General features: G+C 40.1%; 3 protein-coding genes across 3 annotated transcripts; 1 reads left to right on the top strand and 2 right to left on the bottom strand.

The window, feature by feature from the left end:
• Window positions 1-2,799: 2,799 nt before the first annotated feature.
• Window positions 2,800-12,824, bottom strand: elk1 (ETS transcription factor ELK1). Its single transcript, XM_068596867.1, has 10 exons — window positions 12,046-12,824; window positions 10,424-10,632; window positions 8,800-8,985; window positions 8,537-8,713; window positions 8,253-8,396; window positions 7,696-8,173; window positions 7,124-7,275; window positions 6,963-7,046; window positions 6,741-6,842; window positions 2,800-4,079 (listed from the first exon to the last, which is right to left on the bottom strand). Exons 1-10 carry the CDS (start codon window positions 12,095-12,097, stop codon window positions 3,981-3,983), a joined length of 1,683 nt encoding a protein of 560 aa, XP_068452968.1. The 5' UTR covers window positions 12,098-12,824; the 3' UTR covers window positions 2,800-3,980.
• A 1,299-nt stretch (window positions 12,825-14,123) lies between these two features.
• uxt (ubiquitously-expressed, prefoldin-like chaperone) lies at window positions 14,124-17,597 on the bottom strand. The gene is made up of 7 exons (XM_068598453.1): window positions 17,452-17,597; window positions 16,108-16,243; window positions 15,766-15,847; window positions 15,363-15,427; window positions 15,082-15,189; window positions 14,904-14,967; window positions 14,124-14,373 (listed from the first exon to the last, which is right to left on the bottom strand). Exons 2-7 carry the CDS (start codon window positions 16,203-16,205, stop codon window positions 14,311-14,313), a joined length of 480 nt encoding a protein of 159 aa, XP_068454554.1. The 5' UTR covers window positions 16,206-16,243; window positions 17,452-17,597; the 3' UTR covers window positions 14,124-14,310.
• Window positions 17,004-21,658, top strand: cdk20 (cyclin dependent kinase 20). The gene is made up of 9 exons (XM_068598452.1): window positions 17,004-17,297; window positions 17,411-17,584; window positions 17,900-18,013; window positions 18,085-18,273; window positions 18,440-18,561; window positions 19,294-19,356; window positions 19,923-20,046; window positions 20,606-20,761; window positions 21,062-21,658. Exons 2-9 carry the CDS (start codon window positions 17,504-17,506, stop codon window positions 21,251-21,253), a joined length of 1,041 nt encoding a protein of 346 aa, XP_068454553.1. The 5' UTR covers window positions 17,004-17,297; window positions 17,411-17,503; the 3' UTR covers window positions 21,254-21,658.
• The last annotated feature ends 5,235 nt before the right edge of the window (window positions 21,659-26,893 follow it).

Genomic DNA, 26,893 nt, shown 5'->3' with positions numbered 1-26,893 from the left:
TGGAACACGTAGAACTGTCTCAGAAAAATAAACGCAGGCCCCGCCCCTTTACATCAATAAACTCCTCAGCCAATCATAGCCGAGGAGAGGCGGGGCCAAGCAGGATCGGACAGTGACGATAGGCCACAGAAACAAGACGTCATTAAGACTCATCAGCCCAACAGCATAATAAAGATTATATCTAGAATTAATGTACAGAAACATCCGATAGAAAAAGAGTAAGAAGATATAGCTCTTATCAGGACCTCCTCATCCTGCTGCAAAGGATCATGGGACAAAGATACAACACAAGGCCAAAAATATGTGGTCGGACCAGCAATGAGTAAACGGATCAATAAGTTCTGTGAAGTAAATATGAGTCTGTTTTCTGTTTACACTCTTTCACTGGTTCAACAACAACAAATGAAACAGAATATTTTCTCCTTTATTAAGAAAATAAAAACTAAATATTGTCTTTTTTGTAACAAATATAAAACAGGATATTGTCTCTTTTATAATGATGATAAAACAAAATATTGTCTCTTTTATCATAATAAAACAAAATATTGTCTCTTTTATAATGATGATAAAACAAAATATTGTTTCTTTTATAATAATGATAAAACTAAATATTTCCTCTTCTATGATGATTGCTTTTAAAGGCGTGTCCACATATCTTTGGCCATAACTGTAAGTCCCAGGTGATTGTCCAATCAGAGAGCTTTATCTGATCAGCTGATCAGACAGAACAACAACAACATGAGATCATCTCACTGAGAAACTTCAACAAGCAAAACTATGTGCCACTTTAACAGAGTACTACTACACTGTGGTATTAGTACTAGTACTGCAGTGATAGAGTACTACTAGACTGTGGTATTCACACTAGTACTGCAGTTATAGAGTACGAGTACAACTACACTGATGTATTTGTACGTTCTTGTTTCCTCTCATATAAAACGTTATTATAATAAAGTTTCTATATTAAAGTGGCACATTATTTTTTACAGTGTATTTCCATTAAATGTGTTAAACACGACCCCGAATGCAACGCTGTCCTGATCAATATAAAAACATTCTTCATGTTGTGCTGGTGACAGAAACACGACTGCAAATCAGAGACACCGAAATAATCTAAATAATCTTTGACATGATAAAAAAAAAGAACCTCATGACGACTTCAGGGCCATCACATGACAGACGGCGTCGTCACGACAGACGACATCACATGACAGACGTGTCCTGACATGACAGACGTGTCCTGACATGACAGACAGCGTCACATGAAAGACGCCTTCACATGACAGACGCCGTCGTCACATTACATGACAGACGCCGTCGTTACATGACAGACGCCGTCGTCACATGACAGACGGCTCAAACAGGAAGTGACAAAACATTTAAAGTTAACCAACAAAACATTTTGCTTTTTTTCTTCTTGTAAATGTACGACTTTAATCTCGTTTTCCCTCTGAATGCAACACATCGTCGTAGATAAACAGGAGCTTGACGTTAAAAGACGTCAGATTTGAAACCTCAGTCCAAAGTTCAGCTTTTCTCAATAAATGGCTTGTTTTTCTTCTTCATCGTCATCATCGTTGTCCTCCAACAGTCTCTTAACAACTCTTTAAGGCTTCGTCTCAATAAAAACACGTTTCTCTGGTAGAAATATAGAGTCATGCTGTAAAAGGAGAGAACAGTCGGACACGATGGCGCTGCGTTCACGGCACCGTCGAGGCTGCGAAATCTCACCACCAGGAACTGATCTGAGGCTGAGCATTGTCTCTTTATGATAATTATGGACAATAAAATAAAATGTGAACATTTATATTATTACTTTAATAAAGTTGCTCTAATCTGTCGAGGAATAAGTAGAAGAGAAGAAGATGCGATAGCTAGCTAGCAGCTAGAATGAGTCTTATTATTGATCAGTAAATATTGATTGAAGAGGTTTCATCTGTGATTAGATCAGCTGATCACCTTCTGTTTCAACTGTGAAGTCTGAAGTTCAACTCCAACTCATTCTATGATGTTTTTATTGTGAAACTCAGACAGGAAGTTGTTCCTGTTTGAATCTAAGCTTCCTGTTTCTTTGAACAATGATGAAGATGTATTTTCTTCTTTGTCTCTTTGAACATTTTAGTGAGAACGTCTTCTAAAGAACTGATAATCAGCTTCACTCAGTTCCTGATCGTGTGTGTGTGTGTGTGTGTGTGTGTGTATATATATATATATATATATATATATATATATATATGTATATTTATGCATATACATATATGTTTGTGTGTGTGTGTGTGTGTGTCTGCAGCCTCGTGGTCACACACAGAAGCGTAGCAACACGTTAACAGCGTCATCAAGGGGAGGAGCTTCAGATGCTCCGCAGCAGCAGCAGCAACAACAACAACAACAACAACAACAACCTGCAGGTCAGCAACAACAGTCGGGTTAGGTTACCGTGGCAACCACAGAGCTTAGCCAGCATCAGAAACAACAAAAGAACAACAGTCTGTAGAAGATTACGCCTCCCAGAAACGTTGCGTTTGGTAGAAAAGTGCAGCCGACGTTTAGTTTGTTTTCCACAAGTTTAAAAAATAAAAAAAAGAAGACGGCGGGCGGAGACGCTTCAATCAGCTGTCGGCATGTTAAGGAAGTTAAGCCCCGCCTACTTGTTGCTGCTCCATCTTTCAATCACAGCTGGTGGTCTTCCTCCGAGCAGGCCGCTCTGAATGAAGCTGTGAGAGCTTGAAGAGACTAAAAGGTACTAAAGTTACTGAAGGAGCAGCGGCTCGACTTAGTGCCATCTAGTGGTGAACTGAAGGAGGAGGTCTCCGGGTCTCCATGTCTCTTGGTCTACAAGTCTCTAGGTCTACAAGTCTCTGGGTCTCCAAGTCTCTGGGTCTCCAAGTCTCTAGGTCTCCAAGTCTCTGGGTCTTCAAGTGTCTAGGTCTCCAGGTCTCCAAGTCTCTCGGTCTCCAAGTCTCTAGGTATCTAGATCTGCAAGTCTCAAGGTCTCTAAGTCTCTAGGTTTCCAGGTCTCAAGGTCTCCAAGTCTCTAGGTCTCCAGGGATCTAGGTCTCCAAGTCTCCAGGTCTCTAAGTCTATATGTCTCTAGGTCTCCAGGTATCTAGGTCTCCAAGTCTCCAGGTCTCTAAGTCTATATGTCTCTAGGTCTCCAGGTATCTAGGTCTCCAGGTCTCTAGGTCTCTTAAGTCTATATGTCTCTAGGTCTCCAGGTATCTAGGTCTCCTAGTCTTCAGGTCTCCAGATGAAAGGGGGACCATCTCATTAAACTTGTGGCAACGTCCCTGCAGAGGACCAACGGCGTTCAGGAGCGACAGAAAGAAGGAAATGATTGAAAGTCATTCATCAATAATCAATAAAACTACATCTCCAACGATCCAGGAATGTGATAAAATCTCTTTTAGAAAATATACAATCTGTCACACAGAATCTCTCGTCTCCCTCCTTCTGATTGGTCGGTTCAAAAACGATGCTGAGGACTTCAGTCCAATAGCAGGCCATGCATAACGGGAGAAAAGTGTGGCCTTTAAAAAAGCGGCCAATGAGAGCGAAGCAAAAAACTTTAAACCGTCCTAAAAAAGTTCCGGAGCGTTCCAACATGAATAAAAGTCTAGACCAATCAAGAGCCACAATACCGAGCCGCGTTCAAACATCTGCAGCTGGAAACTGGAAACAGAAATAAATAACAATTCTTTATAAAAACAGACAACGAGCAAACAAAACCCAAAAAGAAGTTCCCTCGTGAATATTAACAAGGCTTAGGTCAAATGTCAGGAGGTCAATAATCGTGATCGCTGATCAATAATCCAGTTATCCTTTTAAAAAAAACACCCATCCAGCTCATGGTGCGTTCAAGTTCAAGGAGAATTTTTCACAATTCCTCGGCATGAAGATCCTCGAGCAGGAAGACAAGCATCCTGCTTTGAGTGGAGACTCCAGAGTTGGTCCAGATTGAGTTGAACTCTGACGTGGTGCGTTCAGGGCTTCTGGGGGCCGGGGGACAGAACCACGGGGGTCGAGAGACCGTCTACACTCAGAGCCGGGATGTGGATCTGATGACTGCCGTTGGTGGGAAACTAGAGAGAGAAGCACACAAACACGTCGTCATCACTTTACAGGCGGCAATAAGAGTTCCTGATGACACTTGAACACATTGTGATCAGATTACAGGCGGCATTAAGAGTTCCTGACGACGCCTGAACATATCGTCATCCCTTTGTAACAGCAACATTGATTTTGAAAATAAAAGTCCTGTTCCTCTCTGAAAGCAGAAGCATCAGGACTAGCATGTGTCAAGTGTTTAAATATATGACACATGTTTACTTCTAACATGTTTCTTCTCTTTTGTTTGAGTTTGACACTCAGGATGTGTTTAAGGACTGTCGGAAAGATGAAAATCAAAAGATAATAACAGTTGTTCTGGCTGATAAACAGATTGTTAACGTTCACAGACGTTTGATGTTTATTATCAGGTCAATTATCTGTATCAATAAACAGAGAAACAATACTAACAAGGTGAATACAGAAGAGAAAGATGTTCCATGAAAACATGAAAATAAACAAAAGATGAGACAAAAGGTCAAAAGATCAAAAGGTCAAAAGATGGAAAACTACTTTTAAAGATTGGGCCATTAATATTAAAAAGTTAAAATCAGTGAATCAGAACTGAATTTATCGTCAGTGTGAGTGTTGGCAGCTGTGTTTGTTGACAGACGGCGTAAATTCATAAATATGAAGATATAAATAAATATGCAGATACATAAAAGCAGTTCTAATCCTTCTAAATGTTACAATGATGCAGTTCAGAGGTCAGAATATAATCTTGTTTTAATCTGTTTCATAAAGTCTTTAAAAACAGAACCCATCACATATGTGTATAGAAATATACACGTTTATATATATATATATATATATATATATATATATATATATATATATATATATATATATATATATATATATATACACACACACACACACACACACACAAGTGAAATGCATACAAACGTAATAAAATGAGTAAGTAAATAAATAAGTGAGTAAGTAAATAATTAGTAAATAAGTAAATAAATAAATTAGTTCGTAAATTAATAAATGAATGAATCAGAGTTTGATTAATTTCTTTTCATCAGTATTTAAATATAAACTGATGATCTGAGTGAATTTCTCATCTGAACCAGAAGGAGGCGACAAAGTGCCACAACAATAAACACATCGTTCGCTTTCTGCACCAAGAGCAGTGTTTCCTCTACCGTTATATTAGGCGGGCGGGGCGCCCCCATAAAGAAACCCCCGACCCCCTGTAATGTTCTCTATAGCGCCAGATCACATGAAGTCATTTAAGGTTCTCTTTCCTATAGAACAGGTCTACACCTTGTTCTGTTATTAAACAAACTAAACGGCCAGAGCAGCTCTCCTGCTGCTGCCTTCACACATTACAAAGTACACGGACATGAAACTAAGTCATTAATAAATACATGGAGAAATACTTTCGGGTAAATGCTTACGATACGCTGATAACAGGTCACACTGCGCATGTGCAACTCGGCGATTTTCTCATCTCATCATGGAGGGTGAACTGAGAGTATCAAGTCTACGAGCCCGTTTCAAAAATATGTGGAGAGGACAGCAGCTCACTGCTGCACTAACGCTGATACAACCTGATGCTCACACATCTGCACTCTCTTCTTACTTCTGTTTTGTTTTGCAATTTGCTTTTTCGTTTTCCAAGATGAGCTATTTAGTAGTAACTACATATTATTTATTTGTTGCACAGATCAAACTTTATTTTCATTGTTCTAAGTGATATTTTTTTGGTCTGATGAGGCAATCTGGTTTATTTTATTTTGTTATTTATAAAAGCACAGATGGAGTCACAAGATAATGATATTTACAGAAAAAAAAATGCTTTTGGTGTTTGTGTCGGTGTCGTCGAGCCCCCCTCCACTCCCCGAAGCTGTAAACCTAGGGAAAACACTGCAGAGGATCAATAACTATTGATCGATTGTTCTGCTTTTAAATCAGCTAAATATTCAAATCAGCAGAGAACTCAACCTCCAGTTACGTGACACCAGAAAACAGATGGAGACCAAACGGAGCCAGAACCCTGTGAGTGTGTGTGTATGAGTGTGTGAGTGTGTCCTGGATCAGGTCCAGGGACTTGCAGTGCACAGTGTGTGTGTGTGTGAATTGCTATGCGTATGTATTTCTATGTGTGTGCGAGTGAGTGTCTGTGTGTGCGTGTGTATTACTGTGTGTGTGTGTGTGTGTATTACTGTATCACATGTATTAATGTGCCAAAATAAAGATCAACTGGATCTCTTTCTGAATATTTTCCAGATAAGTTAAGATCACAAAAACACGTCGCTAACAAAACCATTGTTTTCCTTTAGTCCGGCCTTTCATGCGCGCTTTGCGTTTTTCCAGCGTTTTTTAGGTGCGCATAAAAGTTAAAATATTCTCAGCTTTTAAGTGCGAGGTCACACAGCTCATCAGTCACACTCGGTCCACTATTGTTATTTTTTAACCTGTATTAACTAACCTGTGTTAACTAAATCATTAACTAACTTGTATTAACTAATCTGTGTGAACTAAACTAAAGTGAACGAACAAACTACATTTGTTAACCTGTATACTAACCTGTATTAACTAACCTATATTTGTTAATCTGTAATAACTAACGTGTATAAACTTATGAGGTTAGCAATCATCTGGCTGCTGTGGGCTTGGTCTATTACCTGGAAGGAGAGTTTGGCTGGTGAGCGAGGAGCGATGGGGCTCAGGGTGCTCCAGAAGTGGATGGTGGAGGGAAGAGGACTGGGAGTCAGCAGGACCGGAGTCTGAAACACACACACACACACACACGCAGTGAGTCAGTCTCCTGACCACCAGGGGTCCTTTGGTTGTATAGAAGTATATGCTTCATGTGTTAAATCTCTCTCTCTCTGGGGGGCGTGTACCAGAGAGTGGGAGGTGATGACGGTCGGGGTCAGGGTGTTGGTTGCTGATCCAGGAGCCAGCAGACTGTTAACAGCTGCATTCACCTGCAGAGGAAACAGGAAGTGATGTCACACCTGCTGCAGCTCATTCTTTAATGATCATTCAACGGTTCAGCGCAGACCTTATCCAGGGAGAGGCCGGGGGGGAGGGAGGGGGAGGAGGGCAGCTCTAGGCCGCGGGGCTTCTTCGGTTTGGGAGGAACGGCGTCCGAGGTCACCGGAGGAGTCACCGCCGAGGAGGAGGACGAGGGAATGCCTGGGGGGGCGGGGCGGTCTGACACAGAGACAGGAAGCAGTGTTAAAACTGTACGGATCTGAACTCAGGACTGTTTTTAGGAAGGGACGTCCTGATCCTGATCCAGATAAACCTAATTCTGACATGTATTTATTATATTATGATAATAAAATACGTTTATCTTCAGGCCACAAGTGTAGCGATGGTGCGTTTAAAGGACGATATAAAAAAGGTTAATAAGAAACGTTAGCTAACGGCTAATAAACATGTTAAGAAATGGTTTAACGTTAATAAGCGTCAATACACGGTTAATAGTTGTTAAACGTGAACTAATGGCTAATAAACATGAATACATGTTAACTAATGTCAATAAACGGTTAACAAACTCTGTTTTCTTAAAACTAAACATTAAAAGCGTCTGACTGAAACGATCTAAAATAGCGTCTCGGTAAAGCTCACCTGTGGGTGTGTCCTCTTCCTCAGGCTCCATGCAGGGCGGGGGCGGGCTCTCTGCGATGGTGAGCGGGGGCTCTGGTCCTGCTAAGCCGCAGACCAGCTGAGGAGGCGGCGGTCTGGACCGCGACTCCCCTTCGCTCCCCTCCCCCACCCGTCTGTCCTGCAGAAGGTCCACCAGAAGCTCCTCCTCCTTGATGACGATGGGCGGGGGAGGGGCCGTGGACACCTGCTGCAAGTCGGGAGGAGGGTTGATGATGACGAAGACGGGCGGGTGAGGTGCATTTTGGGGCTGAGGAGGGGGGAAGCCCCCGCGGTCGTCCTGCTGTGGCACTTGGGGGCCCAGCGACATGTGGAGAGGGGGGGCGGGACTCACCGACCCCCCGGCAGGACCGACAAGGCCCAGGGAGGTGAGGGGGGTGAGGGAGGACGGGTCTCCTACGCTGGTGAGGTAAATCTGAGGAGGCTCGTTCAGAGGAGGATTCTGGGAGAGGAGGAGATACCAATTTACCGCTAGTTAGGAACTCGGTGACCGAGCAAGAGGGGCGGGGCCTCACGCTCACCTGTGATTGACAGCTGGCGGCGCTGGCTGGAATCTGGGGGCTGAGAGTCGGAGTCACGCAGGGAGACGGGTGAGTCACGATCACCTGGAGGGAGGACTCAAAGGATCCTCCACCTGACGGGGGGGACTCCGCTAGTACACACACCTGAGGAGCGAGGGGACACGGCACAGATGTCTGGGGCTTTTATTGTGAAAGGTAGGAGGGAAGGAGAACAAATAGAACACACACTTTTATCACCTCTCTCTCACCCCTTTCCACTCTCACCTCTCTCTCAGCCATCTCACCTCTCTTGCTGTGTGATCGGCCTTGAAGGCGGCGGCGTCCTGCTGCAGCAGCAGTTCTGTTTTGATTGGCCGCGGGCCGGGCGAGGCCTGCAGTGATTGGATGGTGAAGGTGGAGTACAGGCCGGACTTCATGTAGTCGTTTCGGGAGCTTTTCTGGGAGCCGCCGGGCGACGAGCGCTGGTCCAACACAGAAATCAACCAATAAATGATATTGATACGGAATCAATAGTGAGTCCTGCACGTGCAGAAAATACAAAGTGTACCTGAGGTAAGCCCTTTGACAGACAGGTGGAGGCCACGCCCCCCGGGCCCTTTGATTGGCCGTTGGGGTCAGCGGCGTCTCTCCTCTGACCCTCGTCTCCGTCCCGTGTCCCATCAGGCAGCGAGGTGTCAGGCTGACTCACAAACCTGTACACAAACTTCTGACCGCTCACCTTCTTTATGATGTTCTGAAACACACAAATACATGCGTAAGTAATACAAATACATAATACTGCTGGTGCTTCTGAAGAGTACTACCGTGTCCTACTATCAACACAGTCTTGTCACACAGTTAATGTTGTGCGTTTCTCTGTAATTGTAGGACCGGCTGCTACTAGTGTACTTCGAGCTACAGCTCGTCTTAGTAGTACGAACACTAGCAGTATCAGCACCACTATAGTGTTTCCCCTCCCATTATATTAGGGGGGCGGGGCGCCACCCTGAAGAAACCCTCCGCCCCTCTATAATTTTCTCTATAGCGCCAAATCACAATACGTCATTTAAGGTACCTTGTTCTGTTAAAACCGCCGTATTTTATTTACGGGATCTACACGACAGCTTGTCATTTCTGTCTTTTCGTGGTCACGCACGAACACTTCTCCTCTGTGCTACTCTCTGTATCGCGCACGGCGTTGTTGCGTACCGATGTGCAGAGACAAGTGCGCGCACACAGGTGAGCGCTGAGCACCAAGCAGTGAGCAGAGAGCATAGAAAAATATGTGGCGTGAAAAGCAGACAACAATATCTGCGTTTTAAACGCTCTCAGATAGAAGTAGAAGATGACAAGAGAGGCCCTCCTGCAATGAGCACCGGAGCAGCTCTCTGAACCAGAGCAGCTCTCCTGCTCCAAGTGAAACGAGCCAAAGCGCTCGTGTCTTGTACCGACAATGAGCTGCTGGCTTCACACGTTACAAAGTACACGGACATAAAACTAAGTCATTAATAAATATATAGAGAAATGCCTGTACGTTCGGGTAAATGTTCACAGTTAACAGATTACGCTGCGCATGCGAGATTTGGCGATTTTGGGCGTTTTGCCAAAAGCCAATCTCCACAAAGTCTCTACAAAGTCTCCGTGAAGTCGTCTTTAGTGCTGTTCTGTCTCTCAAAACCGGAAAAAGATCTCATTTTATCATGGAGCATGAACTGAGAGCGTCCGTATTAAGTCTACAACCACATTTCAAAAATATGCGTAGAGGAAAGCAGCTCACCGCGGCACTAACACTGATACAACCTGATGCTCACATATCTGCACTCGTTCTGTTTTGTTCTGCAATTTGCTTTTAGTTTTCCAAAATGAGCTATTTAGTAGTAAGTACATATAATGTATTTTTTGCACAGATAGAACTTTATTTTCATTCTTCTAAGTGATTGCAATTTTTTTTTCTTTTTTGTGGTCTGATGGGGCAATTTGGTTAAATTGAAAGTTATTTTTATTGTCCTTTATTTTGTTATTTATAAAAGCACAGATGGAGTCACAAAATGATGTTACTTACAGAAATAGTAATGCTTTTGGTGTTTGTGTCATTGATTGTCGGTGTCGTCGGTGTAGTTGAGGTCCCCCCCGAAGCTGTAAACCTAGGGGAAACACTGCACTAGCTTGTGGTATTAGTACTACAGTAGTACCTTGTCGTAGTAGTATCTCAGCGCCCGGCTCAGCTTGTCGTAGTTCATGTTGTTCTTGTTCTTGCGGAGGCCCCACAGACGAGCCACTTCCTCGGCGTCCAGCAGCTTGAACTCTCCGTCCTCACCGGTCCAAGAGATCAGGTGACGCTGACGCTGGTCTTCCAGCAGGTGGAGCAAGAACTGCCACAGCGTGATGGACGGGTCCATGGCTCCGAGGGAGAGAGAGAAAGAGAGAATGCAGCTTTAACCCATGAAGCATATACTTCTATACAACCAAAGCAGTTGCCCCCTGGTGGTCAAGAGAGAATGCAGCTTTAACACATGAAGCGTAGACTTCTATACAACCAAAGGAGTTGCCCTCTGGTGGTCAGTAGAGAGAATGCAGCTTTAACACATGAAGCATAGATTTAAATCGTAATAGAAGCTTTGAATCTGATTAATCAATACAGCGATCAATACAGCAATCAGAGCCTTATCACAGACATGATGCTGAGGAGACGATGGTGTAAAACTCACACGTTGTCACGGCAACACTGACGCACTCTGACGTGAGTGTTGATTTGTGAGATCTGATCTGAGTATTAAAGCAGTATTTTCACTAGTAAAAAAGCAGTACTTTAGTTTCAGCAGTATTACAGCGGCACATGAACTAGTATTACAGCAGTATTACGACAGTACATACAGTAGTATTACAGCAGTAATTTCTCTAGAATTACAGTGGTATTACAGCAGTACTTTCAGTAGTATTACCGCATTACTTTCACTAGTATTACAATAGTATTACATCAACACTCTTACTAGGATTACAGTAGAATTACAGCAGTACTTTCAGTAGTATTGCAGCAGTACTTTCACTCGTATTACAGTAGTATTACAGCAGTACTTTTACAAGTATTACAGTAGTATTAGAGACTTTAGGGTCTTCAGGCTCTGGTTGAGATTTAATCGCCTGACAGACGACTGTCAGGAAGCAGAGAGCCCACTGTCGAACAGGAAGTGGTGAGGAAACCATACTCTTCTTCTCTGAGAGGAAAAATCAAATCACTTTCTCCACCAGTTTGTTTATGTTTATATATATATATATATATATATATATATATATATATATATATATATATATATATATATATATATAAATACACACACATAAACATACACACACACACAAACACACATAGACGAGAATGACACTAATCATTCTTCCACTATTGTGATGACAAATGAATCGATCATCTAACCAGTCGACATCACAAACAGCCATTGATCACTCCACTGCTTTATGTGACAACAGTACTTTTGGTGTCTGATCGTGACGTCACTGCCCTTTTCATAGACCTGGTTCAGGTGAGGACGAGGAGCGAGTCTCTGCACGCGACACGAAAACAAACCAGCATGCCATTCATGATCTATCACACACACACACACACACACACACACACACACACACACACACACACACACCCTTTCTGCAGGACTCAGCAAGCAGCTTCCACACACACACACCTGTTGCGACGGTGCTGCTTCTGCTTCCCTCCAAAATGCACACGCGCGCGCACACACACACACGCGCACACAAACACGCACACACACGTAAACACAGCTCCATCAGCAGCGTCTCTTACCGTTTATCAGCGGGTTTGAATCCATGTTGTGTTCGTGCAGCTCAGACATCATCCATGCTGCCGTGTTGTCTTTCTGTCAACCTGTCTGTCTGCCTGCCTGCCTGTCAACCTGTATGTCTGTCTGTCCGTCTACCTGTCTGTCCGTCTACCTGTCTGTCCGCTGGGGGTTATGAGGAGGCTGAGCAGGCGACGTTCAGCAGCTTCTCCCGCGACCTGCTGGCGTTATGTAACCGCTCCGAGCTGCTGCTGCCGTTGCCAGGCTGCCGAGCCTCCATGTTACCGACAACCTGCTGCTCACCGACACGTTGACCGACACACTGCTTCTCACCGACACGTTGACTGACCTCCACAGCCGCGTCCACAGCCTTTGGCAGCTAATTAATATGCTAATTATAATAAAAACTCTGTTAACTTTGAGTTAACGAACTGGTAAAGTGCTTGGTTACATTCCTCCCGTTACCGTGCGTTCCTCCCGTTACGTTACTTCCGGGCGTCAGCCCCGCGAACAGACGGAGATAATCAGCTAAACTAACGATATGAAGCTGCTAGCCTAGCGTGCTAACAGCTAGCTTAGCGTGCTGCTGTGACGCCCCCACCTCCTCACGCCTCTTCTTCCTCTCCTTCTCTCCTCCTCGCACCCCCTCTTCCTCTCCTCCTCCTCCTCCCTCAACCAGTTGCTCCCTGCGGACCGGAGTTCACCGGAACCCTCCGGAGGAAAGTCTGTTGTCAGTTCGTCGTTTGACTTCGTTTCTTCAGTTTCTTCCTGTTTGGATGAAACTCCTCCTTAGTACCTTCACCATAACAATCTAACTTCCGGACAGAGATTTCAAAATAAAACATATTCTTGTATTTACTTTATTATATTTACTTACTTATGCACTTTCATTCTTACTTACTTTTATACTTGCATACTTATTTACTTACTAACATACTTACCAACTTACTAACGTACTTACTTACTTACTTTCATACTTACCTACTTACTAATGTGCTTAGTTACTTTCATATTTACCTACTTGCATACTTGCCTACTTTCATTATTACTTTCTGTCATGATTACCTTCTTACCAATGTATGTATCGTCATATTTACTTTCTTGATTACCTTTTTACTAACTTACATTCATACTTACTTTGCAAATGTCCCCGCAGAGGGACTAATAAAGGAAAAGTATATAAATGTAGTAAAAGGAGTGAAAGTAAAAGCAATTCCTTAATGGATCCTGGCAGGCACTCCACAACCAAAGAGGTGGTCCATCGCACCTGAAAAGTTCAGTTTTGCAAAGTATTTAAGAGAAGCGATGCCATATTCTGCAGATATTTCTACCGTTTAACATGAAGATCATCAAATATCAGGGTAGACGAGAAAGCTGGTGCTTTTATTTTGAAGGATGGTTGCCTGAGTTCCGGTGTATAAAGCCTGTGTCTCTGCAGTGGTTTGTCTCTTCCGAGGAGCCGCTGAGCAAGGCAGCCGAACAAAGTCGTTTTTCAAAATAAAAGTAGTTTGAACGCTTCGTTACAAACTGACGGATCGCTTTTAGACTTCGACACAATGAAAGCAGAACACTCTGTGTGTGTATTTGTGTGTCTGTGCATGATCTAGTCTCCATGGCAACAGGCTCTGTGTTGTTGACAATGCATCTTATTTATATTTTGTTTCCTCTTGTTGTCTCATTTTACCACTAGTTGTACATAGAAATAATAATAAATAATATAATAATATATATATATATATATATATATATATACATACATATATATATATATATATATATATATATATATATATATATATATATATATATATACACATACATATATATATATATATACATATATATATACACACACGCACACATATATATATATTTATATATATATATATATATATATATATATATATATATATATACATATATATATATAAAAAATTTCTCCTTGGAGATTAATAAAGTACTTTTCATTTCATTTCATATATATATATATATATATATAGATATATATATATATATATATATATATATATATATATATATAATAACGAAAACAATAATGTAAATGACAAAACATTGTCTATAATTATGTTTTATGAAGAACACTTTATTTTTAAGGTCTACAGATAATTCCTGTTCGTTAAAGGAACAGTTCACAGAGTCATTGATCTCAACATGAGTTCAGGCTCTCTTCGTCTTCGTCCTCTGATTGTCTGCTACAGACCATAATGTCACATTGCCATGGTGACCGCCTTCCTAAACGATGGCAGGATCTAGAAGACCTCTCTTCTTTCGCTCTCTGGAAGATCCGATAGACCCTGAAGTTCCCTCAGACCCTGAGGAGGGGGAGGAAGAGGAGGATCAGGAGGAGGAGGAAGAAGAATGAAAGGAGAAGGAGGAAGAGCAGGAGGAAAAAGAGGAGGATGAGAAATAATTATTAATACATTCCTGTTTGAGGATCGATCTGATTAACTGTTGTAAATATAAAATATAAAAATAAGCAAAGTAAGAGAAAGATATTAAATAAAATACCAGAAAAAAATACCCCAAAATAAAATACAAATATGAATAATATGAAAAAATATGAAAAATCAAAAGACGCCAAAAAAAAATAATCTGAAAATATCAATAAAATATTAACAGAATTATAAAATATCAGAAAAGGTAGTGTCTAGTATTTAAACATTATTTATTAATTAATTATTTAGAGTTATGTGTTTAAAGACACTTTATTGATGATTAAAACTGATGTGCTTAAATCAAGAATTTATGATGATTTAATTTTGACATTGTGACGAGTATTGATTGTCACAGAGAGGAGGATTAAGAGGAGGATGAAGAGGAAGATGATGATAAAATCACTGACCTCGATCACCATGCGAATGTTAGCTTTGATCTCAGCAGAGTCTTTACTGAGCTGCTCTGTGAAGCTGAAACACAACGTTAGCACAGTCAGCATCTCTCATTTACAACAATAGGCACAGCTAGCATCGAGCTAACACAGCAGGTCAAACCACAGAAGAAGAAGAAGAAGAAGAACCGACGTTGTCAGCTGACTCGTCTTCTTGTCGATGAACCTCAGAGCTTCGTCGTGGTTCATCTCCACGAAGAAACCGTAACCGACAGCAACGAAGATCCTGGACGAGTCCTCCCTGATGGAAGAAGAGGAGCAAAGGATTCTGGGTCATTCTTCAGCTTTTAAGATGCTTCATAGTTATCCAACATTGTTCACAAAGAGGAAGTGAGCGACAGAAGTCAGACTTCTGTCGGTCCGTCGTCTCAGTTATTGATTGATTCATTTATTGATCAGTGATCGGAAGCTCACACTTCAGCCTGAACGAAGAAGCTGCAGCCAAGGTCTACGTCTGTCTTCAGAAGGGAGGGGGAGTCCTGCAGGAACACACACACACACACACACACACACACACACACACACACACACACACACAAACATATTAATATATACACACACACACACACTTATTAATACACACATATATACACATACTTATAAATATATACGCACACATATACACACACAGACTTATAAATATATACACACATTAATACACGCACACACAGAGATATATACACACACACAGGTATGTACATATATGCACACATATAAGTTGTATTTAACAGAAGTTTTACTTTAATTTGACGGAAAAGTCAGAAGTTTATTGTATTAATTTGAGTGAATTATTTGTTATAAATCATCATCCACGTACCTGCAGACTCTCAATGGAGTTCTTCAGCTGGAGATACTGAGAGATTTTCTCAAAAACAGAATCTCTCTGCTGCAACACCTTTCTATGTAATAACAATCATATTATAAATAATAATAACAAGAACAGCTTCCTGTGTTATAACAATCATATTATTAATAATAATAACAACAGCTTCCTGTGTAATAACAATCATCAAAATAATACCTATAGTGTATTTATATGTATGTGTGTATTTATGTGTTCTATGTGTCTTATGTGTATGTATACGTGTACTAATATGTATATTATGTGTATTTATATGTATATTATGTGTTTTTATATGTATATTTGTATAAGCCTTACTGTAAATCGTTCCTCAGAACTTCGTTGATGAAGTTTTCATATTGCAGAACCTTTTGGTCCAAGTTAGCATGAGCACTAGCATTGGCATCAACAGACATCTTCGTCCCTATTTTTCATAAAATGCCAACTTCCAGTTCTGTGAGAGAGATGAATTTCCGGTTCTCAGAGAAATAATGACTTTTCCGGTAGTCAACTGAACGTCTGGCTGCAGCTCTCGTTACCGGCTCTGACTTATTATTATCGACTGTACGGTTAGCCGATTAGCAAACTGACGCCTCATGTAAACAATGATCTCCACCGGACGTGAATTAATACTCACTTCCGGTCTCAAAATAAAAGCAGCAAACCGAGCCACAGAGTTGGATTAAATAGAAGAAACATTGTTTTCACTATTTGTATTTATTATGTTGCATAGTTTAATGCGTATTGAATACAGTATCATATTTTACACACTTATCATATATTTTGTTTTTAATGCGACGTTCAAAGTCAGATGTTAAACTAATATAGTAAAAGCACAACATTTACCTCAGAAACTATTAATACTGTTAGAGTAAAAGAAAGCTGCATTCAAATAAAAATACTATTAATTAAGACTGAAGTACCTTGAAGTTGTACTTAAATGTAAATGTACTTAATTACGTTCCACCATCTTAATGAATATTAATTACACAAACGTGTAATTACATGCAATTATTCATTTTTGTTAAATCAAACAAAATGCTAAAATAACACAATAATAAACTGTGTGGTCACACGACATCAAACTGAACTCTACATTGCCTTTTTAAAGTGACTAAAACACACTGTTAACCAACCGAGTTTCTTCTAGCTGCACTGGTTCTGTACTGGGACACGCGCTGTGACGTCACTGTAAACAAACATGGCGGACAGCTGCCAGCTCGTTTAGTTCAACATATTTATTTATAAATGTTTTAAAACACATAAAACCTAGCTGCACGTCAACAAATGTGCGTTTCATAGCAGGAACTCTTGCGTCTCTTTGGTTCTCATGGGACACGTTTGTTGCGACACTAGCAGCTGATTCGATAGTTTAGCTAGTAGGTTACCAAGGCAACGTTGCTAACTCTTAGCTCAGTTCAGTGCCTTTCTTTTCTAAAAGTCTGCGTTTCCATACAATATTTTATTTATTTGCGATATTCTTGCACGCCGAATCAAAGTACATTCATGTAGGTTGTGAAATATTTATATTTTGTTCAGTACCTTTTTGTATTATTGACCATATCTGCGCATTATCATTGAATGGATTGATTTATAAAGAGAGTTCGTTTTTTTGTTCCAGTTCACTGAAAATTACAGCAAAGATCCAGCAAAGACTCTGACCTGTAGTCCAGAATCCAGACTCAGATCTGTAGTCCAGGATCCAGACTCCTTGATGGACATGGATCAGTACAGTATTCTGGGTCGTATTGGAGAAGGAGCTCACGGCATCGTCTTTAAGGCCAAACACATCGAGGTAACTCAAGCTGCATTTCAGCGTTCAACAACACAGAACTTTTATTCTGAAGGGCTTTGTAAAAACACATAATGCACATACGATACACATAATAAACATAATACTCATAAATGCATACATATATAATACACATATTCATACACACATAATACACATATAAATACACACATAATACTAATATAAATACACATAAATTACACATGCAATACACATATAATACACATATGACACATATAATAGATATAAATACACATAAAAACAGTACCTACATCAGTTCCTTGGCTTATCAATAATATCAGTATTGATGTCTGACAGACAGGAGAGACGGTGGCTCTGAAGAAAGTGGCTCTGAGGCGACTAGAGGACGGCATCCCCAACCAGGCTCTCAGGGAGATCAAGGCCCTGCAGGAAATCGAGGACAACCAGCATGTGAGTGTTAAGGGTCAGGGTTCAGAAGTCAGGGGTCAGTGGTCGATCTCAGATCTCCTCCTCCTCTTCAGGTGGTGAAGCTGAAGGACGTCTTCCCTCATGGGACTGGGTTCGTCCTGGTGTTTGACTTCATGCTCTCCGACCTTTCTGAGGTCATCAGGAACTCCCAGCGACCTTTGACCCCGGCTCAGGTCAAAGGTTACATGATGATGCTGCTGAAGGGCTTGGCCTTCCTGCATCACAACGACATCATGCACAGAGTGAGCAATATTTCACCTTCATTCTGACTCTTGCAGCCCTTCAGACTAAGAGCCCTTAGTGTGTGTGTGTGTGTGTGTGTGTGTGTGTATGTGTGTGTGTGTGTGTGTGTGTGCATGTGTGTGTGTGTGTGTGTGTGTGTGTGTGTGTGTGTGTGTGTGTGTGTAGGACCTGAAGCCAGCCAACCTCCTCATCAGCTCTTCAGGTCATCTGAAGATCGCAGACTTCGGTTTGGCCAGATTGTTCAGTGAGCAAGAAGACAGACTGTACAGCCACCAGGTGGCCACCAGGTAGCGCACACATACGGTTATTACTGTATTAATACTCTATTACTACTCTATTATTTCCTCAATTATTACTATATCTTTTTGTCTATTGTCTACTTTTTCTATTATTGCTCTTTAAATATATCTATTAATACTCTATTATGACTTATTTAGTCTATTATTTAGCATATTATTACTCTATTATTACTTACATTACCATTCTATTATTTACTCTATAATTTATACAGTATTAACTGTATTAATACTCTATTACTACTCTATTATTTTCTCAATTATTACTATATCTTTTTGTCTATTGTCTACTTTTTCTATTATTGCTCTTTAAATATATCTATTAATACTCTATTATGACTTATTTAGTCTATTATTTAGCATATTATTACTCTATTATTACTTACATTACCATTCTATTATTTACTCTATAATTTATACAGTATTAACTGTATTAATACTCTATTACTACTCTATTATTTCCTCAATTATTACTATATCTTTTTGTCTATTGTCTACTTTTTCTATTATTGCTCTTTAAATATATCTATTAATACTCTATTATGACTTATTTAGTCTATTATTTAGCATATTATTACTCTATTATTACTTACATTACCATTCTATTATTTACTCTATAATTTATTCAATTTATTCTATGATTATTCTATAATATTATTATTATTATTATTATTATTATTATTATTATTATTATTATTATTATATAATGTATTGTGTGTTCAGGTGGTACAGAGCACCTGAGCTGCTGTACGGAGCCAGAAAGTATGACGAAGGAGTCGACCTGTGGTGAGAAAACTACAACTAATCATCTTAATACTGGAAATACTCAGTGTAGGAGCCAAATGGGAGCGCATGGTTACTAGATGTGTACACTAGGTGGTGCTGTTCTGTTCTACTATATAGGTAATTAGAACAGGATTGACAGCGGTTGTCAGACCCTGGAAAGGGCACAGGTTTTTGACCGCTCAAGCAGCGTTAGATTCATGGTGGGCATCAATGGACTATATCGTGTCGTACCACCGCAGACAATAAACACATTTTATACCGCACCACCTGTCCGTAGATCCTTAACCCAAGTAAGGGAACGTGACGTGATCGAGGCAGAACAGTGGCGCGTCAGCCAAACTAAACCGGAGAAAGAGGCACCTCAGTAGCCCAGCTGGAGGACGGGCTCCTTTAACACTCAGAGTACTACTACTATCACCACTACGACCACTACCACTATCACCACTAATACTACTACCACTAGTACTACTACTACTGATGTTGACACCATGACATCTTGACTTCGACTTAACCTACAGTCTGACTTCCTGTCGCCCTTCAGAATAAAAGCCCTGAGTGTGTTTTAGGGCGGTGGGCTGTATCTTCGGGGAGCTGCTGAACTCGTCCCCTCTGTTTCCTGGAGAGAACGACATCGAGCAGCTCTGCTGTGTCCTTCGGGTGCTGGGGACGCCGACGCAGGACAGCTGGCCCGTGAGACTAGTTATAATACCAGTTATGCTTAGTTATACTACCAGGATGGACACTTTGTTCACTGCTCTACTGGTTATACTACCAGTTATACTACTAGTTGTACTACTAGTAGTTACTGTAACATCTACTGCTTTTTCTACCAGTTATACTACTAGTAATACTACTAGCTATACTACCAGTTATACTACTTCTGTGACTTCTTCTATAAGAAGAAGTTGCAGAAATTCATCCAGTACAACTAGTAATAGGCTGGTCTTCTACCCGTTATACTGTACTACCAATTATACTACTGGTTATACAAACAGTTATACTACTAGTAGTTATACTGTGACTTCATCTGCTTCTTCTACCAGTATACTACTAGTTATACTACCCATTATACTGGTAGTTATACTACTGGTTATACTAGTAGTTATACTACTAGTTATAATACTACTCCTACAGTTTCTGCTTCTACTTCTTCTCCTCCTATAGAAGTTTATATATGTATACAGAAGATGTACATATGTACATAGAGGTACACCAGTTGTATAAGTACATCGGTTCTACTCCTCTCCAGGAGATCGTCGAGTTGCCAGATTACAATAAAATCACCTTTAAGGAGAATCCAGCAATTCCATTAGAGGAGATCGTCCCGGACACGCCCCCTCAGGCCATCGACCTGCTCTACAAGTTCCTGGTTTATCCGTCCAATCAGCGCTGCTCTGCCAGACAGGTGGGAAACAGGAAGTGGAGTTCCTCAGGGTTCTACCTGAGGACCCTTTTCCTTTTGTGGTTGCACCTTTTATGTATCCATCACATTATCTTATATGTGTGTTGATATTAATTGATTGATGGAAGGATGTATTGTTTGATGCAGTGATCAATGTATTTATCAATATAATTATCGATGTTTTAATAGATATATTGATCAATGTATTGATTGATGTATTATTTAATGTATTGATATAAGTATTGATATATGTATTGATCAATGTATTGATTGATGTATTGGTCTGTCCCCTCTTCTCTGCAGGCTCTCCTGCATCCCTTCTTCTTCTCCTCTCCTCTTCCTGCTCACCACTCGGAGCTTCCCATTCCTCAGAGGGGAGGTAGACCCCACCGCCAGCGGCTGCAAGCTCCACCTACCGACTTCTCCGTAGACCTACCCCTGCAGAACAGCGTGGTAGACCCCGCACTGCTACGGGGACATGCCCTCCGCCTCTGAACAACGACGGACCGACCAATCGCATTTAAAAACGAATACATCTAAAATGATCTCTGAGGTTCGAGTCCCACGAGAGCAGCTTGAGCCATTAATTAAACAACTGCAGCTTGACATTGACTGTACTTTACTTTACTTTACTGTACTTTACTTATTTTTATTATTATAATTATTGATCGTTGTATTTTATTTTTTTATTTTAAACTTATATTTACTGCATCCTTACTTATTTACTTATCACTTGTTTTTATGTACATTTTTATCTAAATTTGTATACTTTCACTTTGTATAGTTAAATTTTCTTTGTTGTTGCTGTTGTTGTTATTGTTATAGTCACTGTTATGATGCACCTTCCTCCATGACAAATTCCTCGTTTGTACAACTTACTTGGCAATTAAACGATTCTGATTCCTGGTTGTTTTTCATACTTTATCTCGGTGGTTTAATGTCAATCAGCAACACTAAATATGTTCTACAAATGCGTGACATATAAGACTCATTCTATGAAAAAAATATTAAAATAAATACCATATATGTACCATAAAATAAATATTACATGAATATGGAAATATCACATATATTACATATAATGTACATCACATATATAGTAAGATATATCACATATGTAATATATATATATATTGAAATCTATCAAATCTATATTGTAATATATCTCATATACATTTAAATATACATAAGATATAGTAAATTATATATCTACAGAATATATATATATATATTTATATATATATATATATATATATATATATATATATATATATATATATATATATATATATATATATATATATATATATATATACACTTTTTGCTGTGTTCACACCGAACGCGTCAAGATTTCGACGCGCGTTGAGATTACATGCAAAGTCAATGCACAGCTGCGTCAGCCAATCAGCGTTGAGATGGTCGGCTCGTCACCAACGTCCTGCCGTTGCTGAATCAAACTGCTGCCCGTCACTCGGAAGGTGCGCTGATAGCGGCTTCATTCAGGCGCTGTTGTGGGACTACGGATACTATTATGAACCCAGACACCATGGAGTTTGATGTTAAGACGTTTTTGTGACTTCCACAACAAGTATAAAGCAGATCTAGTGGTTATTTCATCCATAGTCTATAACGGAAAAGATCGCTCTTTTCAAGGAAAGAAGCGGCTGAGATAAGCCACGCCCCCTTTGTGTCGCCGCGATTGGTCTTGCTGCTTTTGGTGTGAACACACTTTTTTTCCACGTGCGTCGAAAAAAATATCGACGCGCATCGAGAAATTTGTTGACGCTGTGACGGTGTGGACGCACCATAGGCTAATAGGTTAGCTAGAGGCTAGTAGGTTAGCTTGGGTGGCTAGCAGATTAATTTGGGTGGCTAGCAGGTTAACAGATAACATTTTAAACTAAAGAAGAGCTGATGTAAGAATAAAAACACGAAACAGGAGTTGAATAAAATCCCTTTTATTGACATCCGATAATAACTGAACTTTTGAATTGTCTCAGAATAATAACAACAGCAAATTTAATAAATTCTCTGTCAGCTGCGAAGCAGAACGTCCTTTATAAATCTGTACACGTCAGGAGGAGCGACTTACTGTCTGTCGCTGAGCTACACAATAGCTGTATCAGAGACGCACACAAACACACGCACACACACACACACACACACACACACACACACACACACACACACACACCGTTTTAGATCGTTAATTTCATGCAAACACGACAAGTCAAACTGAATTTTAGTCAAAATATTTAAATTCTTTGTCAGAAGTTATGCTTGTAGTTCTCGTGGTGGCCTCCAGGGGGCAGCATCATTCATTACTCTTAGTATTATAATTCAAGCTATAATAGTCGGAAAAAAAATCACATTCCTATTAAAGCATATATTTTATCAGCTTAGATGCATTTTTTTGTCAAGATTTTCATTTTGTATCAACAGCAAGAACACAATTCTGATGTTTCTGAAATAAAGAAATAAAACGTGATGAAGTTCAAAACACAAAATATCCAAAAACAACTTCTGATACTTTTATTTTGACATCTGCAGCCGAACACCTGAACCGGACCTGAACCAGACCTAAAAAGGACCTGAACCAGGCTGAACCAGACCTGAACCGGACCTGAACCAGACTGAAGCAGACCTGAACCTGACCTGCATCTGTTGGCACTGACCACCATGTGATTGGACTGATTGGCTGACAGGTTGATTGACTGGCTGCGTCCTGATTGGCTGAAAACTGTCATGTTTTAAATATTTAGACCTTAGTTTTTTTTTTGCGTCCAAGATGATTTTTATTTCTGTGCAATATTTTATATTTCTGAGAAAAATGGTGAAAAAGGCAGAAACATAAAAGTCTGAACTTCCTGTTTCTGCAGCTTCACTGTCCTGATGCTTTTCAACAAAAACCTGAACCACAACCAGCAGGCAGAGACACACAGGTCTCAGGGGGACCAGGTAGACCAGCTGGACCAGTTGGATATGCTAGACTGGGTGGACCAGGTGGACCTAATAGTCTTTGTGGACCACTTGAACATATGGACCAGGTATATCTGATGGACATGGTAGACCAGGTGGACCAGGTAGACCAGTTGGACAGATGGACCAGGTGCTTCTGTGATTTGGACCTTGAGGCCTAATTTTTGTACTTTTAAAACTAGAGTTGTATTATTGTTCCATTATTCATAATTTCTGACTTAAAAAGTCATTTTATTGACCTCATACCTCATAAATCTAACTTTTAACCAAAGTTAAATCTTCAATTTCTAACTAATACATCTGAGATATTATATGTTTAGAACCTAGCAGCTTCTAGTGTCGAGTAGAAGAAGTGGGAGCACCGGGGCTGATGGGAAATGTAGTCCATTACTGTGGAAAAAAGAGGTGTGTGGGTGTCTGAAAGCTGATTGTGTTTCTTTCTTAACAGTCCAACAAGACGTGACATCATTAAAGTTTCGAAAAGCAAGAAAAAGAATACATCTGTTCTCTGAGCTTTTCAAAATAAAATACTTATTTTTTAAACTGAAGCGAGAGAACAGACCAAAAAACTGATGCTTACGAGCACTCTGACATCAATATAAAGCAGATTCTCATTCAACATGTGAGTTGCTTTAAAAAAAATAGTTCATCGTGCATTTAAAGGTTGTTTGTGACTGAAGCCGCTTTTTAAATGGACCCTGGCTTTTATTATGAAGGCTTGAGGTTGTAAATTAGAGACTAAAGCTGTAACACTGGATTGACATGTCTGTCGGTCTATCTGTTTGTCTGCGGCTTTAAAAACACACCATAAACACAATCAAAGGAGAAAATACCGGACATTTGTACTTGATTGAGAAATAACAGAATAGTTGGCTTCAAAATAAAATGCAGCCGTTTTTAGTTGAACGGATGATGCCAAAATTCAAACACTGAACTCCTGTAAAGTTACGTGACTTCAGTTTAATTCATGAGTAAGTTCAGTGAAGTCTTTAACTGTGGAACTGTGTTTTTAACAGAAAAGTCTCAACTCACCACTAGCTAAGCCTAGCGTTAGCATATCGAAGGAACAGTTCAACAGTTTTTTGTAAAGAACTGGAGTCAGCATGTGTTTAGCCTAACTTGCATAAAGACTCGAAGCAGGGGGAAACAGCAAGCACAACAAACAGTTCCAGTACACATTATTTACATGTGTGTGTTCATATTGCTCACTGATGCGTTGACCTCTGGATAAAGCCACACTAGCTGCTTCCCAATGATGCAAGTCTAAGCTAAGCTAAGCTAACAGCTACACTGACATCAGAACTGGTCATCTTGTTACAAAATTAATAAATGTAGAGTTTAACAACAGCTTGTTTGTTAAATGAGGCTGCTGGATAGCTAGCCATCAATCAGTTAGCTAATGTGAGCCCAGCTCAGACTGGAGCGAACGAGAATGATATACAAGAGGCGACTTGTTCTTTTAGAACTGGAGGAACTAGACTTTAGTTCCTCCAAGTAGAAATGGTCAAAGTTATAGATTTTATAACTTACTGATAATTCAGAGTCATAGTCGAGGTTATAGATTCTACAACTGATCTGATATTTGATGATGTGCGTGTTTTATTCTTGCTGGTCTTCTTTGGACCGAAACCTGAATATTCAGACCCATCATTAAAAGCGGTCGAGTCCAGGCCATGTGATTCTCAGATCACAGTCTTTAAAAAAATGCATAGAAGAAGAAAGATCACCCAAATACCCTTCAGAGAGAGCAGGCTGAGGGGCTAAAGGGCATCGCAATGGTGTGCGGGAGTTGTAGTGTAACTGCAGAAGGCATGCAGACAGACAAACACAGACAGAGACAGACAAACAGAAGGGATAAAAAAAAAAACAGCATGTAAACGTGCATTAAACAAACTATTTCATCATGAATATTCATAATGTGTCTTTTAAGTCAAGATTTCAAATTGACATGCTACATTTCATTTAAGTGAATTAAATGAAAGAGAGAGATTGAGTTAATGGGACAATTAAAATAATTCCAAACTTCAGCCTTTAACTATATTCAATATATAATAATGAAAAAATAGAAACGATGGGGTTGAGAGTGGGACAGGAAGTGGCGAGCTGCCTGAACAGGAAGTGGCGGTGTGTGAACAGGAAGTGGCGAGCTGTGACGTGGTGGTCGTCTGCAGGGCGAAGGCTGAAATAAAATGAGGCACTTGTTATGATCCAGAGCAGCAGGTCTGAGGGTCCTGACCACAGCTGGACCTGAACCGTGTGTGTCTGTGCACGTGTGTGTGGTATGTGCATGTGTGTGTGTGCGTGCACGTGTGTGTGTGTGTGTATTATGGCTCTGTTGCATTATCAGGGCAAAGTTTTTAGTATATTTTTTTTTACAAGCAAGCAGGCAAATCGGATCATCTGTGTTAATTTCTAACAGTTATAATATTAATAATAACGGCGTTGAGCCTCTAGAGCTTTATAAAAATAAAAAAATCATTCCAGTGATATTCACATGCTCAGATTACAGAATCACAGAACAGCAGCTTCAGCCGGGCGGCTGGAAGCTTCTCATGTCGTTTGCATACAATTATAAAGTTCATGATGAGGAGGAGGATGAAGGTGATGGACGCGAGGCCTGGATCACGAGGACGATCCCGATCAGTGGTATCACGAGGCTGCTAATCAATAATCATGTGACGCCTGACTGCACCGAGAAGAAATAACTTTTTCGGCTGAGTGACTGACTAACCTGCTAGCTTCCAGAGCTAACATGCTAGCCTCTCTAGCTAACCTGTTTGCCTCCAGAAGTAACCTGTAAGCTACCCAACTTAACCAGCTAGCCCTCTAGCTAACCTGTTAGCCACCAGAGCTAACCTGCTGGCCTCTCTAGCTAACCTGTTGGTCTCTTTACGTCTTCTGACAGTTTGTTCAGTAAAAAGTTATCAAAGAGAAACTAGAAGGTTTTTTCTTCTGACTTCAGCACAATTATAATATATATATATATATATATATATATATATATATATATATATATATATATATATATACACATATATATATATATATATACATATATATATATATATATATATATATATATATACACATATATATATATATATACATATATATATATATATATATATATATATATATATATATATATATATGTAT

This window comes from Clinocottus analis, unplaced genomic scaffold (assembly GCF_023055335.1).
Source record: "Clinocottus analis isolate CAN_PGR_092001 unplaced genomic scaffold, fCliAna1.0.p SCAF_4, whole genome shotgun sequence".
Classification (NCBI taxonomy): Eukaryota; Metazoa; Chordata; class Actinopteri; order Perciformes; family Cottidae; genus Clinocottus; species Clinocottus analis.
The sequence above is the reverse complement of the archived record's forward strand: the minus strand, read 5'-3'. Positions and strand labels throughout refer to the sequence as shown.